This window comes from Myotis lucifugus, unplaced genomic scaffold (assembly GCF_000147115.1).
Source record: "Myotis lucifugus unplaced genomic scaffold, Myoluc2.0 scaffold_167, whole genome shotgun sequence".
In the NCBI taxonomy this organism is placed as follows: Eukaryota; Metazoa; Chordata; class Mammalia; order Chiroptera; family Vespertilionidae; genus Myotis; species Myotis lucifugus.
Genome location: NW_005871215.1, coordinates 322,479 through 337,562, shown reverse-complemented (window position 1 = coordinate 337,562; position 15,084 = coordinate 322,479). Strand labels below are relative to the sequence as shown.

Genomic DNA, 15,084 nt, shown 5'->3' with positions numbered 1-15,084 from the left:
TCCTCTGCCAATTGGTAATGGGTGCACACAGACTGAGCAGTGAAATAAGGACTAGAATTAGAGATACTACCTATTCCATGGCTAGAAGTAGACAACTGTCCCAAAATGGAACCCTAACACCACCACCACCCGCCGCCCCTCCCCCCCCCCCCGTTTGTCCCTTGTGGCACCAGCAGATGCCAATATGCACTTTATTTCATAGGTAGGTGGAGCAGAATACCCAATGCTAATTTCTCATTTATGGGCTTTATGGTTGTGTACACATGCTCATTCTGCCCATAAATGACGATAAAATGAGCCTTGTTTTCTTTTCTTTGCCGTCGTCGTCGTCGTCGTCGTCGTCGTCAGTTTGGCTGTGGGCTGCCTCGGCAGCAGCATTCTGAGCTGGGAGCTCTGGTGCACTTCCAGGCAGGCGCTCACAGGTTGCCCGTGGTCGCACAGCATTTGATCCTTGCTCTGCCTTTTGCCCACAGGAAGCCTTGGAATCCTGCCAGACTCGCATTTCTAAGCTGGAGCTCCACCAGCAGGAGCAGCAGGCTCAGCAGACAGACACGGCGAACGCCAGGGTTCTCCTGGGGAAGTGCATCAACGTGGTGCTGGCCTTCATGACTGTCATCCTGGTGTGTGTGTCCACCATCGCCAAGTTCGTCTCGCCCATGATGAAGAGCCGCTTCCACATCATTGGCACCTTCTTTGCTGTGACTCTTCTTGCAATATTTTGTAAAAACTGGGACCATATTCTGTGTGCCATAGAAAGGATAATAATACCCAGATGAAGCCGCTGGTTCCCGTCCTCAAGTGTCTCCTGGTTTTTAGTTTAAAGAGAACTCTGTGCATACTACCAAATTTTAACATGAGCAGTTGTGCCAATGAAGATTACCAGGACTGGGACTGTGCTGTAAATAACTACAACTCTCTTATCTCGGCAGCAATTGCCAGCTCGGTCCCCGTACCTGGTCATGTGAAACTCTTCAGAGCTCCCATGTTACTCACTGCCTTAATCAGACCAGATTTCCTGCCCAGCTGACTCGCCCAGCACGGTAGACCTCTGGTTATTGAGCACTCGGCATAATTGGTGACTCAGAAGACAAGGGACTTTCAGTGTCTCTCTCTCAGATCTCTATCATAAATGAGCTCACCATTGTTAGTGGTCACGTTTTCCCTGAGTCACGTAGCAGCAGATGTGGCAGGACTCGGGGAAGGGAAGAAGGACAGGCGTTGGCCGTGGAAGTCCAGTAAACCCCGTGTAATCCATCCCACAGTTGACCGTAGGTCCCAGGTGTGCCCAGTGTCCACAGTGCTCAATTGTGTGTGGCTCTCTGTAACATGGAAATCTTTTGACACACCTGTTTATCCATCCGAAGTCTAATTAGTTGTTCTGTTGCACTTTACATGGTGAGACAGCAGGATGTGTGAATGGGGCTTGTGCCTTTTCATACCCATGGAACCGTCCACCTGATTCCACCTGAACTGGCTATCGAATGCCCAGCCTCCAAAGCATACAGAAATGCATCCAAACCCCTCATCAGGCTGCGGCTTTAACATCCATTTGGGGTCCTGTCAGGACTACTGCAGAGGCTTGTGATTCAACAAACCGTAATTGTGATAACCCCCCCGTGAGGTGTGATTCACTTTATTCGCAGGTCTGTGAGGGGTTTGAAGCTTACTCCGTAAACAAAAACACACGATGCTCATGTTGCAGGGGGCGTTCTTTCAGAAGGAAAGCTGAATCATAATTTATAAAGCTGAAGTGCACTCGGGTAGAACACTGGAAGCAGGAGGAAATATGACACGGCAGCTAGATCGGTGGGCGCAGTTCGCCTGGATGAAGAGTGAGAGGCTCCTGAAAGACCAGCAGGAATAAGATAAATTAGATGCAGTGTCTGAGCCAAGGGTGCCATCTGTCTCCTGGCATCTCACTGAAGATAAGTCCTAGGATAACCGAGTGGCCACGTGCCCCTGAGGTAGCAGCATCCAAAAGTTAGCATCCCAGGCCTATCTGGGGGATGCCACTCACTATCTTCAGCCCAGTGAGACACTCCTTTAAATGGGCTCCTCTCTGTACATGAAAGGAAGAGGTGGGAGAATTTTATGGGAACTGCTGTCTAGCCCCTCCTCCCACCACCCACTCTGTTATCTGAAGACATCAGATGCCTGTTAGTGTACATTTTCTTCCAGAAAGCTTCAAATTGCCTGGGTATAAATTAAGTGCAATATTTTGCAAAGAGCTGCTTTTAGGGAAATCTTGTGAAAGAAATGTGACAGTGCCATGGTTTGAGAGAATGGAATAGTCGAGCATGTGGCACAAGTCCAGTGTGCGTGAGACTCATACAACTCAAGCTTTTGTTTTAAGTTTACAATTCAGTGGTTCTAATCAGTTCACAAACTCATACAACTGTCACCGTTATCTAATTCCAGACTCAAGCTTTTTAAAACAATAAACATGATTTCATGAAATCGTTGGCTATAGAGTATTTTGGATTCAGGAAAGAGGGAGTTACTGGGCCCACCCCATCTCATGGCCGTCTCCTTGCGCTATCAGACTCACCCTGGGTCTCCCAAGTTGGCTGCTAACATACTGTGAGCCATCATATCCAGGGGACAGAAACAGGTTCCGGGTCTAGGGGAGGGAGGGAGAAGGAATGGTGTGCTTCCTTTTGCTCTTATGTTTTCATGGCCAGCATGCCCCTTTGCCTCTGGGCATCATGTAAGGCTCTAGGAGGGTCTAGGAAGACATCAGCCTCCTCCTGCCACCACATTCCACTCCGTGGCTCAGCCCAGCAAGTTTGCAGGGACTTCCCAGGCCTGCGATCCGTGCGTCCCCCACAGTGAGAAGTGAAGGAAGGGGGAGGCAGCACACTCTGGCCCCTCCAGTCTGGAGCAGTTAACAAGCTGCTAGAAACGCTCTGTTCTGAAATAGTGTGGCATCTAATTCATTGCACCTCATCATGAATTCTTTTTCCAGAATTCATATTTTTGGTGACTCTCATTAGACATCGGATAAGCTTGTTTCCCTTGGATATGCTCAACCTACACGGCATATTTATTTTAGAGTCTTGTTGAAAGTTCACAAAGCTTTCTAATAAGATGACATACCCCAAAGAGACTCCTCCTCTTACGGAATAAACCTTCCCACTGCATGAGGAAATTAAATAAAGTTTTATTTATAAGTATACAATGAAAAACAGTAATTCAAGCTATGACATATGCTGGAATTGGATATTTAATTGACATTTAAGTTAACTAATCCCTTTTCTCCACCTTGCATTGATAGTAAACATCTTGTACATACCTACTGAGGAGGAAAGCCAGCTGGGTGGGTGAGCACCTGCTCACTCCGTGAACGGAATGAGTGATTTTGGGTGCTGACATTTTTGGTGAGATTATTTTCATGACAAAACAAAAACCTAAAAATACTCCCTTGTGGGTTTTGAATTGGCTATTCCAGCTTATATTTTGAATATGATTGAGCCAGAACAAAAGACCCTCCCCCAAAAAGTAAATAAATCCTACAGTGAAGAGGTAAATAAAAGTACCCCATTGCAGATTTAGGGCAGTGAAAGTCTAGCGTGTACCGTTAGCGGTTTTACTCATGCTCGCTATCGTCTCCTGGTAGATGAAATCTTCTGAAACCCCTCCTCTTCTCATTTCAGCCCATCGTGCTGTTATTCCTCTCTGTCACTTAGCATCTGTGTGATTTTAGCCCCTCTCCTGCTTTGTCATTCTTGTTTTCATTGAAATATTGCCCCACTGTGTGTGTTCATTGCCCAGCCATTCCTAGTGAATCAGGTTTAATTATGGGTTCAGTGATAGGGATGGAAACTAGCTTCCCTTGGGCAACTAATTACTTTTGTCCTCTTCGTTTGGATTTTAAATACCCAATTATTTTGCATTGAATGGAAACATTTTTTTTTGTATTGAATCCAAATATAGTTGTATTGGTTTGAAAAAACATTTAATTATACTTATTAATGTGGACATGTGTGATCAACCTATTTTGCATATTTCTATAATTCTGGGGAGCCGGTGGTGGGATAAAGTGGCATTATTTAAAATTCAGGGCTTTATCTGGAGAGAAGTATTTCAAGAAGTTTAGCACATGTACTAAGGAAAGAGTTCTAAAAAAATAAGTCACTGAAAACAATGAGATTGGCCTGTTTACATCAGAAGTAGTTAAGAAGCTAAAAGAAAAAGGTAGTTCATAAGAGTTTGATAACCCATAAGATATAAAGCAGAATTAACCTATAACTTTCTAAAGGAAGTACAATTTCTCTGTTTATAAGAAGCTGGAAAGACATGTACCTGAATTGTTTTAGGAATGATTTATGTGTTGCAGTTTTAATTTATGTATTATTTAAGGCATGTCTCCCTCTGTGCTTGTCCTAAGAGAAACGTTTCAACAAAACGTGCTCCGTGTTTAAGACGTGTTTGGGCGCTAGTCAGTGGCTCTGAAAGTACAAACTGGAAATGCTTACTGTGAGATCCACTGCATAATTACACTTTGTGGAATACTACACAGTCTCATGTTGGCCTAAAATTGTAAGTCCTCTGTAGATCTTCACCCCATTCAAAGCAGGTGCCATTATTTTTTTAAATAAACACTGATGTTAGCTTTGAAGTTAAATAAAGAGCTAGATTTCTTAAATTTTCACATTTGTCAGAGCCAATATCAATAGTACATTTGTGTGTGTATCACCAGTTTTTAATAACCTTTATTTCTTATTTATCTGAATAGACTTTATTTCAAGCAAACTTGATCAGAAGGTACAGAGATGTTCCCATATACCCCTGTCCCCACATGCACAGCTTCTGCTACTGTCAACATCCCCCACCAGGGGGTATACTTGTTACAATTAATGAACCTGTATTCACACTTCACTATCTCCCAAAGGCCACAGTTTACATTACAGTTCACTCTTGTGCCTTCTATGACTTTGGACAAATGTACAGTGACATGTGCCCACCATTACAGTATCATGCAGAATAGTTTCACAGCTAAAACCCCTCTGTTCTGCCAGTTACCCTCTTCCCCTACCTCCCTTAATCAGTTTGTAAACTATTCCAAGTCTATTTCATAAAACATTGTTGGTGTGTGATATGCAGCCCATTCCTCAAGCCCTAGTGGGGAGGGAGTTACTTTCTAACAGGTATGACCATGAGATGTAGAAGTTCATAGGACACAGAGGACCATGGTGATACCCAAACACCATGGGCTGTGGTAGATTTGGGATGATAGCTAACATTCTTTGAGCATTTACTATACACAGTGCTCTGTGCCAGGTGCTTTGCATGCGATGTCAAATGTAATTGTTGCAACACTCAGTAAGATAGACACTATTATCCCTGCTTAACAGATGAGGACGCTGAGCTTAAAGGACTAGCAGGGCGGTGCAGCAGGTATTGGTGGAGCTGTAGATTCAGCCCCAAGCTGGTGCGAGGAGCCTGCACTGGGAACCACTACCCCGCCCTGTAATAGGAGGGACTGAGTGACTGGCTTCTAGTTACTCCCAGCTCACAGCTCCTTCGAGGTGATGACTCTTGGAGCCCTAGAAAGGTCACTTTTAACCCTAGGACTGGAGCAGTCAATACCATTATTGCAAATTGTGCATTTATACCTCCACCCCACTGGCATACTGTGGTAAGGATGGTTACCTGAAGCCAGCATCCTCGGTCTTTGAAGAGACAGGCTGACAGAGTTGTGGATGAAGAGAATGGAAAGCTGTTAATTAAAGCAACTTTTACACCCTCCCTGGCTTCCTGAGCCTCTGGGTGTGTAATTGGCAGTTGGCGTGGCTGAGTATTTATCAGCTTTTTCGCTTAGCTCTGAGATGGCGAAGTCCCTGGTGGCTTCTGCTCTGAGCTGCATGACATCTGCTGCCATCTGTGGTGGCTACCTCTGAAATTTCTCTCCTTGCTAAGCCAGCCAGAATTTCTCCCTCGCCAGGCCCTTCACTGGAGTAAAGCAGTTAACAGAAATGAGCGTCAGCCGCGTTAACAGCTGTTTTGCTGGTGGTTACTCTACTCTGACCCAGGCATTGGGAATTGGATTTTTTTTTTCTGTTCTGCTTAAAAACAAACTACTGAGTACAGGCATGCCTCACAGACACTGTGGGTTCAATTCCAGACCACAGCAATAAAGCGAGTCAATCTTTTTGCTGGTGGAGGGTCTTGCCTTCGATTTGTAAAAAACCCCCACATCTGTGAAACACAATGAAGTGAAGAGCAATAAAACAAGGTGTGCCTGTTGCAGAAAGAAAGCGAAGTTATGCCTTGGTCTGTGCTAATAGCTAAGAGACTTCATTTGACAAGGAACGTCTCAGAGACCTGGATTCTTCTCTGATTCTTGGACTGTTCACATCACGAGCAGCGATGCTGACCGAGCCTTCCCCTGGGTGTCTCCTCCCGAAAGTGGTTTCTGTGACTGATCATCACACTTCCCTGGGGTTTGAAGCCGTCGCCCTCCATCTGCAGAGACAGATCTATAAGACAGAACCCCCAAATTTAGGCCACGTCCAGACTATGCACACCCCCTCACACAGTGGCTGAAGCCAACAGGGACCCAGTCAGAGAGACGGTCTTCCCCAGGCTCCAGGTCAGACTGTGGCAGGGTGACTTTCTGCTTCACGTGGGGTTTCCCTTATCAGCAAGCAACAGTCACCTAAGCAGGTCAATGAAAATTCCATATGGAGTTGGATTGGAACAGGCCCATTCAGTCATTCGAGTATTTTTCCCCAAGGGAGGACACAGGAGCGGGGGGGCTGTGGCTGGCTCCCGTGCCCAGCTGCAGAGCGGGCGGCAGTGTGTCATTGGTCCTCTCAGAGGCAGGGGTCCTGACAGGCCAGCTGCATGGCTCTCCCAGGCACCCAGTTCACAGGCCTGGTTTGTGGTCCCCCTGAGAGCACTTGACTCCGCTCCGCCTCCTAGCCACGTGGGGAGTGTTTGTCTGGCTCCTCAGTGGACTTGTCCTGCTGGGGACAGGCTAGCTTTCTAGCTGGTCCGAGCATTCCAGCTCCTTGGCAGCTGGTTATACTTGAATGTAAATCAGTACCTTTGGTTTGTCTTGTCAGAGATGCTCTTGTCAGAGTTGGGTTAGCAGGAATCAGTTTCACAGGCGTGGTCTCCTAATAAACTAAGTCGACTCTGATTACTGCATGCCCTGTGGGAAGCCCAGCTTGAAACGAGGGGGCTTTTCCCTCACCTGCAATCTGATTAACCTGGGGAAATGTCTATCCTCTCGGGACCTCTTTTCTAAACGGTTAAATGCTTAGGGTTGTAAGGTTTAGGTAAAGTGCTTGGAACAGGGCCTTCACTTGTTTATTGAGCACTTACTCTTGGCAGGCACTGTTCTAGGCTCAGGCAAAACAGTGCCTGACCTTGTGGGGGTTACATTCTAGGAGGAGGAAACAGGATAACAACAAAATGCAATATTTGCAGTAAGGGCCATGCTCTGAGCATTTAGGCTAAAATTAAAACTCCCCTCAATGTTCTTAGAGAGGAGATGAGCTTCCTGAGTATTGTTTTCTCAGCTCAATATCACAGCCAGCCACGTGGGCATGACTGAGTAGAGCCATCTTTAAAGTGGATATATTTCCGGGTCAGAGAGACTCAGCATAATAGCAGGAGCTCTCGGAAGATCTGAGGGTTCCTTGGAGAGGGGATGGGATGCTCCTGGTGTTCACATGGATAACATGCAAATGAGCACCTGGTTCTGAGGCAGCAGTGAGTAAACCCTGCCTGATGCCGAGCCCTGAGCACTGGCCTCCCTGCCCGCTCCTCCCAGTCCCTGCAGATCTCACAGGCAGCCTCTGCACTCTCCCCGCTGGCCCCTGCCTGTGCCGCCCTGCCCTGCCCCAACCTTGAGACAGGTTAGGTGCTCCATGCACCTGCGCCCAGGCTCCTGAGCCCAGCTGATGAGACAGCATTCCCCGAAGCCTGGGCTCTGGCAGGCCTTTCGGCTGTAAGGGCCAAGGGAACACTCCCTTCTCCTGGAGCTCCCTTCCCGTACTCATCAGGCCTGAACTCTCTCACTCGCTCCCTCCTCCTCCCCTTCTCACCATCCCCTTGTCCAAGATGGACCCTCCCACCTATGCCCACTTTCTCCCTGCACCACCTCTTCCAGGGCTTGCTTCTCCATCCTCAAGTCCTGTGCCATCCATGCCTGTTTTTCCGTGGATTCATTTCAGCCTACATGGCTGCCCACACTGCTGCTATCCTAAACCCGCTTATTTGGATCCTACCTTTCCTCAGCTCTCCACTCCTCTTCCCCTTTACCACTGCATTTCTCAAGGAAAGTCTCCACTCCCTTCTCTAGGGACTCCTTAATCCACTACCCAGTGGTTCTCAACTTTCTGGCCCTTTAAATACAGCTCCTCATGTTGTGACCCAACCATAAAATTATTTCGTTGCTACTTCATAACTGTAATGTTGCTACTGTTATGAATCGTAATGTAAATATCTGATATGCAGGATGGTCTTAGGCGACCACTGTGAAAGGGTTGTTCGACCGCCAAAGGGGTGGGGAGACCCACAGGTTGAGAACCGATGCACTACACTGTAGTGGATTAAGGAGTCCCTGGAGAAGGGAGTGACTACAGCCTAGTATCAGCCCCCAAGACTCACCTGAAACTTCTCTCATTGGGGTCATCAATGACATGTTTGCTTATCAGGTGTACAGCTGTGTCTTTAACTCCCATGTGATAAGCCATTGTGGTGCTCCCTGCAGTCTGAAGCATTTTGCTCCCATTGGGTGTTCCTGGCCACCACTCTTCTGGTCTCCTGCCACTGCTAGTCCTCTTTGGCGCACTATCTTCATTCCATTCCCTTTCTGTAGACTTCCCATGATTCCATCATCAGCTGTATGACTAATAATCACCATCTCTATGTAGTGAGCATCTGCCTCTTTTTTCATCCACAGATGCATATCTCATCTCTACATAGATACCCTTAGGGCACCTCAAAATAGAAGACCAAGCTCACTATTAGCCTTTGCATCAAATCTGCTCTTTCTGTGCTACCTAATTCCACGCAAAAGCTCCACCACCATCCGCTCATCCATCCAAACCAGAAACCTCAGCGCCATCCTCCTCTTCCTCACCAGCATCAACACATTATGTCAGTTCTACCTTGAAAATGAACGTCAAATTGTCCACCTCACTCTATCTCACCAGCCACTACCATGATTGGGGCACCATTATTTCTTCTAGTTCAGTTGTAACACCTCCGAGGTGGTCCCTTATCTCTGGTTTTGCCTCCCCCTGATCCATTCCCCATGTGACTGCCACTGTGATCTCTCTAAATTGCAAATCAGATCACCCTGTTCCACTGTTCACCCTTCAGTGATTCCCACCGCCCACAGGGTCAAATCTGAATTTCTGGATGAAGCCAGCAAGGTCCTTGATGTACTAGTCGCCCACCCTCCTGCTGTGCTTTGTTTGCACACCCTCAGGTGATGCACAGTGCTTCTTTCTGCCTGTAATCACATCTCTCCTCATCATTTGTCAAGCCCCTCTCATGTGTCAGTTCTGTGACGCCTTGTGGAGGGGTACGCTGGGCCTCCTTTTCCTCATCAAACTTTCCATTCATTTGCTTTTACCAGTATGGAATCATAGCTTTCTGTTTTATTCAAAAGGTTATAGTGTTCTTCTCCTCCTCCCTCTGTATTCTGTGAAGGAGTGCTCCGTTATAACACCTGTACCCTCTAGGACAGTGAGTTCCTTGTGGCCAGAGCCACATCCTACTCATCCAGTTCTCCCTGGGGCCTCCCAAGTGCTGGGCACATGGGTAATGTCCAATAGATGCAGTGAACAAAGAAGCCAGAGTGTGTAAGGATGAAACCTCCAAGGGGGCTGCCTTCCTTCCCCACTAGATAGTGACCACCTGTGGGCTGGGTCGTGTCTTCTTTTTCTGCCATTCCTAGACAGTTGGTTTCAATAAATATTATTGAGTATGGATTGGGTTTACTCAACTTTCTACCAGACACTCCTCCTAATGCAAAGGGGTGAAGACACTTGACTGGAACAGGACACTTCTGAAAGGCTTCCCTTAACTTCCCTTTCCCTGACACCAACCTTTATCCACCCGCCATTGTCTCCTCACCCTGCACCAGAAGGCAGTTGGGGCCATAAAAAGGTCTCATAAATCCTTGACTGTAACCATGGACTATAAACCTTTGAATAAAATAGGAAGCTGTGATTCCATACTGATATAAATATATCAAAACTCAAAGTCCACCCTGGCTAAAAATAGAGCACAGCTCAGAGCCCAGCGCCAGGCTGGCTCCCCACACTTTTCCCTTTTATCAAAATGATGACCACATTTATGGAACCAAAACAGGGAAACACGAACATTTAACTGATAAAGAAGAACAGTTCCTGTTCATGGACGCTTTCGTTTTCCAGGCCCAGGGTGTGGTTTATGTCACTTGGTCCCCACCACGGCAACTCAAACCCCTCCTCCCTCGAACTCGGAACCAGCAGGGTGCCACCATCAGGGGCACAGGGGTGTCAGTGACATGCTGGGGGGCGGGATAGCTGAAATAGGAAAATTCTTGGATTTCTGGGATTTCAAAGATTTCTGAGGACAGTGGGACAAGAATACTGGAAATTTTGAATTTCTGATTTCTGAATTTCCTAGGATGTTTGGAAGCCATCATCTCAGAATAAGGTGGTGAGATGTTATAGGAAGGGGCTCCGCCTTCAGAGGTGGCCTGTCTCTCGGGATCCTCTGTGCACTGCAGGGCCCTGCAGCTCCCATTGGGCACGAGGTCCAAGGCTGCCTCCAGGTCCAGAACTGCATGATTACATACAGTATATCATGTACTTATCCACTATAGTGCACAAATAAAGTAAATATCCTATATAATAAAAGGCTAATGTGCAAATTGTCCCTACGAGCGGAAGTTCAACCGACTGGGAGATAGACATGCACTGACCACCAGGGGGCAGCATGGAACACGATGGTCATCAGCAAAGCAGCGCTGGCAGTGGGTGACAGTGGAAGCACTGCCAGCCCCGATAATAGCGGGACCGTGGCTAGGGACCCTACCCATGCACTGGGCCTCTAGTGTAGTATATAACCACATAGACTGTAGATTCGGTTCATATGTGTAAATAGGATTTATTGGTTTTTATTATTTAATTTTGAAATGATTACAAACTTAGAGAAAAGTGGGATTTCAGTACAAAAAAATTCTATTTTTCCTGAACCAGCTGAGAGTAAGTTGCCAATCTGATGTCCCATCACCTACAAATACTTTAGTGAGTGATTCCTAAAAATAAGGGCATTCTCCTACAAAACCACAATATGACCATCAATCAGAAAATTAAATAGATCTGTTGCTGACATCTAATCCTCACACCCCACTCAAGTTTCACCAGTTGACCCAATCATGTTCTTTGCAGCCAAAGGATCCCATTCAGAATTACAAGTTGCATGGAGTTTCCTCTTTTGTTTCCTTCCATCTGGAACAGCTCCTCAGTCTTTCCTTGACTTTCATCATTGTGATGCTTTTGAAGATTGCAGGCCAGTCATTTTCAGTGTCGCTCAGTCTGGTGTTTCCTTATGACTGGATTCAGGTTAACCATCTCTCACAGGAATGCTGCAGAAGCAACACTGTGTTCTCATCGCATCCTGTCCGGTGGCCTCAGTTCCTGTGTATCCCATTACCGATGCTTTCACTTCGATCACTCGGTGAAGGTGGAGTCTGCCAGGCTCCTTCTCTGTAAAGACATTTCCCCTTTGAAAATTAGTAAATATTTTGTGGGGAGGTACCTTGGGCCTCCTTTTATTCATTAAATTTTCAATTTGTTTATATCAGTGTGGAATCATAGCTTCCTATTATTCAAAGGGTGCTAATCCATGATTGTTAGTATGTGTTTTAATGACATGTTGCCACCTATTTGGACAGTGGGACTCATTCAAGATGTCTTTTTGTCCTTTTGACATATTTTCATCATTCTTTGAGTGCCCTTGCTTTCTGGCACAAAATGTTCCAGGCTCATCTTGGACATTCTCCGCCCTGGACCTGGAAACTACCACTTTTGCAAGGAGTCTGGGTTCCTTTCAGAGGAAAATAGTATTTAAAAGCCAAGATCTGGGTGCTAGCTTTGCTCTTTGCTATTGGGGCATCGGCGCTCCCAGGCCCTCTGAGTGGACAGGGGTAGGGAATACATGTAGTGTTGTGTGTGGATATATGTATATGTGTATAATATCTAATATGAGATGTGTACATACATATACATGTTATGGACAAAATGCTTATGTTCCCCCAAATACAAAAGATTATATAAAAGATAACATTTCAAAGCCAGTCATTATATGTAGAACGCCCAAAGGGAGTGACTGAGAAACGCTCCATAAGCTCATGAGCCCCTCACCGATTTGAGAACATAAAAGGGTTGAGAGAGGGGAGAGGAAGAGAGGATTCCAAATGGGTGTTTCTTCAGCTTTCTTCTGAGGTGGCTGGGTGGGCTTCTGCCGCCCTTCACTGAGAGCAGGTTTGAAGAGACCTGTTACTGACAAGGGGGAACTAAAGAGGCCTGTGGCTCCAGCTAGAGGAGGGCCGCGTCGGGGTCAGGCACCAGGATGCCCAGTGTTTCCCATCAGCTGGACACGGCCCACACAGGAGACATCTGCATAGTGTGAGCGGCATTAAGCCAATGGGAGGGAGTGGGAGGGAATCACAGCAGAAGGAAGCTAGAGGTGGGCGCAACATCCCCATGGGGCTGAGGATGGAGACCCCAGGACAGATGTATCCCTCAGGTCAAAGGAGCTGCAGGGAAGAACCCCCAGAGGTGGGAAGCGCCCACAAGAAAGTCAGCTTTCACACCTGCTCGGACCAGAGAGCACAGCCAGCTGATAGCAGCTCCTGTTCAGGAAAGAACCGGTGCTCCCCATGGTTTAGCATTCATCCCACACCTGACCCTAAGGGATGAAACACAGCCTAGCGGGCTGGTAGAGGTAAGAGCTGGATGGAAGGGGCAGAGGCACGAGGTGGAAAAGAGAGAAGCCAGCCATGTGCCCCTTTCCACCTCGGGCTTTGAGCCTGGCACAGGCCTGGTGGTGGAGGGGAGATCTGCTGCACAGTCGGGTTCAGGGTTTGTACTAACTCTGGCCCAACTTAATTCCAGAACTGCGACTGTGTGTGGAAGCGACTTCAGACTGTCCGTTACCTGTGGGCCTGCCAGAGCCTTCACCCAGGAGTAGGGAGATATTAGCCCCATTGAGGGGTTCCCATGGATGGTGGGAAATACCACTAGAGTTTATTTTTATCGTGTCTCATGAACATGTGCTCAGCATACCTGCTGCAAGCAGAACGGGGCTTAAGCAACGGGGATTTGAGAAGCAGTTTGAGGTGGGTGGCTGCAGGATTAGTTCATCAGCTTAGTGAAGGCCAAGGACCAAGCTCATCCTATCTGCTCTGCAGCCTTAGTGCGTCAATGATTCTCCCCTCCTAGCCACAGGATGGCTGCCCCAGACCCGGCCGTCACATCACGGGACACAACAGGGGTTGCAGGCTCCCCGCACTCACTTCCTGCTCCTTAGAGAGAGGGAAGTCTTTTGTACAAGGCCCTCAACAAGACCAGCTTTGTCACTCCTGGGCCTAAATGGCTCATGTGACTATACCTCATAATATGTTTCCTGAAGGAATAGTCTTCTCTTCTTACTTCCTAAGACTCCTCAAACCACTCTAAAGTAGAATCAGTGCCTCCCTCCCAGGCCTGCTTTCAAAGAGGTCATCATAACCTAATTGCCAAAGCCAGTGCATATATTTCCCAGCTCTGGTCTTACTCAATTTCTAGATTAATCGATACTACATAGCTCTCCCCACCCTTTAAGCTCTGTCCTCCCTTAGAGGGTTCCCTTAACACCATGCCTCTGGTCTCCTTTTACTTCTCCATCACTCTCTAGCATTCTGTGGCTTCCTTATCTCCATTCCACCTCCTTTATACATACTCCCCGTAGTTTCTGCTATCACCTGTGTGACAAATGCTACCACAATTACATAGCTAGTACCTCCCTCTTTTCTGAGCTCCGAGTCCACTTTCAAGTTTCCTATAAAATATCTATATATGGATGTCCCTAGAGAACCTCAAACTAAAACATGAGGGTCATTGTTCTGCCCTTCCACCAGAGTTATTCTTTCTGGGCTCATCACTTCATTAGTGTCACGTCATCCCCTGCCTAGTCATCCACGCTAGAAACCTCAGAGCTCCCTTCCTCGTTGTGGCCACCAAGTCACCTCAATGCTGCCTGCTAAATATATCTCACTTCGGCTATTTTCCATCCCAACTGCCACCACATTGGTTCTGGTTGTTCTTCCCAGGACAGTCGTGACAGCTCCTAAGCACTGCGCCCTTCCCTTTTGCTGCCTTGTGTGAGGAGATGATGCCTGGAACTGCGGCAGCCGTCCTGTAACCATGAGGTGACACGAGTGAGAACTAACAGCCAACATGCTGAGGATGGAAGTGGAGAATGAAAAGAGGCCGGTCCTTGTCAGCGCTGAGCAGCTGAATCAATGCCAGGCGTCATCTGCCTGCGGACTTCTTGGGATGTGATGTAATGTCTGTCTTGTGTAAGTTCCTGTTAGTGGTCAATAATTCCATCATGGAGCATTCCTGACTGACAGGGAGTGGGGAGATGGGGGGACAGTGTGAGCACACTGTGACATGCTGACATGGCGATCTTGAACCAGCTATTTCAGTGTGAAGGATGTGTTTAGGTAGCCGGGGGGGGGGGGTGGGGGGGTGGGGGAAGGGGTGCCGGGGGAACAAATTATTAAACATTAAACATTTAGTTTTTACTGGTGTTACTAAGTAACAGATATCACATACATTGTTCTAGAATCTAGATCAGCCGTGGGCAAACTACGGCCCGCGGGCCAGATCCGGGCAGGTTGAAATGAATAAAACTAAAAAAAAAAAGACCGGACCCTTTTATGTAATGATGTTTACTTTTGAAATTATATTAGTTCACACAAACACTCCATCCATGCTTTTTATTCCGGCCCCTCCGGTCCAGGTTTAAGAACCAATTGTGGCCCTCGAGTCAAAAGGTTTGCCCACCCCTGATCTAGATGAAACCCTC

General features: G+C 47.2%; 1 protein-coding gene across 3 annotated transcripts in view; it reads left to right on the top strand.

Moving 5' to 3' along the window:
* TMCC3 (transmembrane and coiled-coil domain family 3) overlaps positions 1–14,617 on the top strand; it is an 86,788-nt gene extending 72,171 nt beyond the window's left edge. For 2 of the 3 annotated variants that reach the window (XM_006096052.3, XM_014462028.2), the window contains exon 4: positions 474–4,648. In XM_006096052.3, coding sequence (XP_006096114.1) covers positions 474–776 — 303 coding nt within the window. In that variant the 3' untranslated portion in view covers positions 777–4,648. Of the gene's footprint in view, positions 1–473; positions 4,649–14,323 lie in introns of those variants that run through there. The other variant, XM_023759928.1, reaches the window with a different exon arrangement.
* Positions 14,618–15,084: the final 467 nt, after the last annotated feature.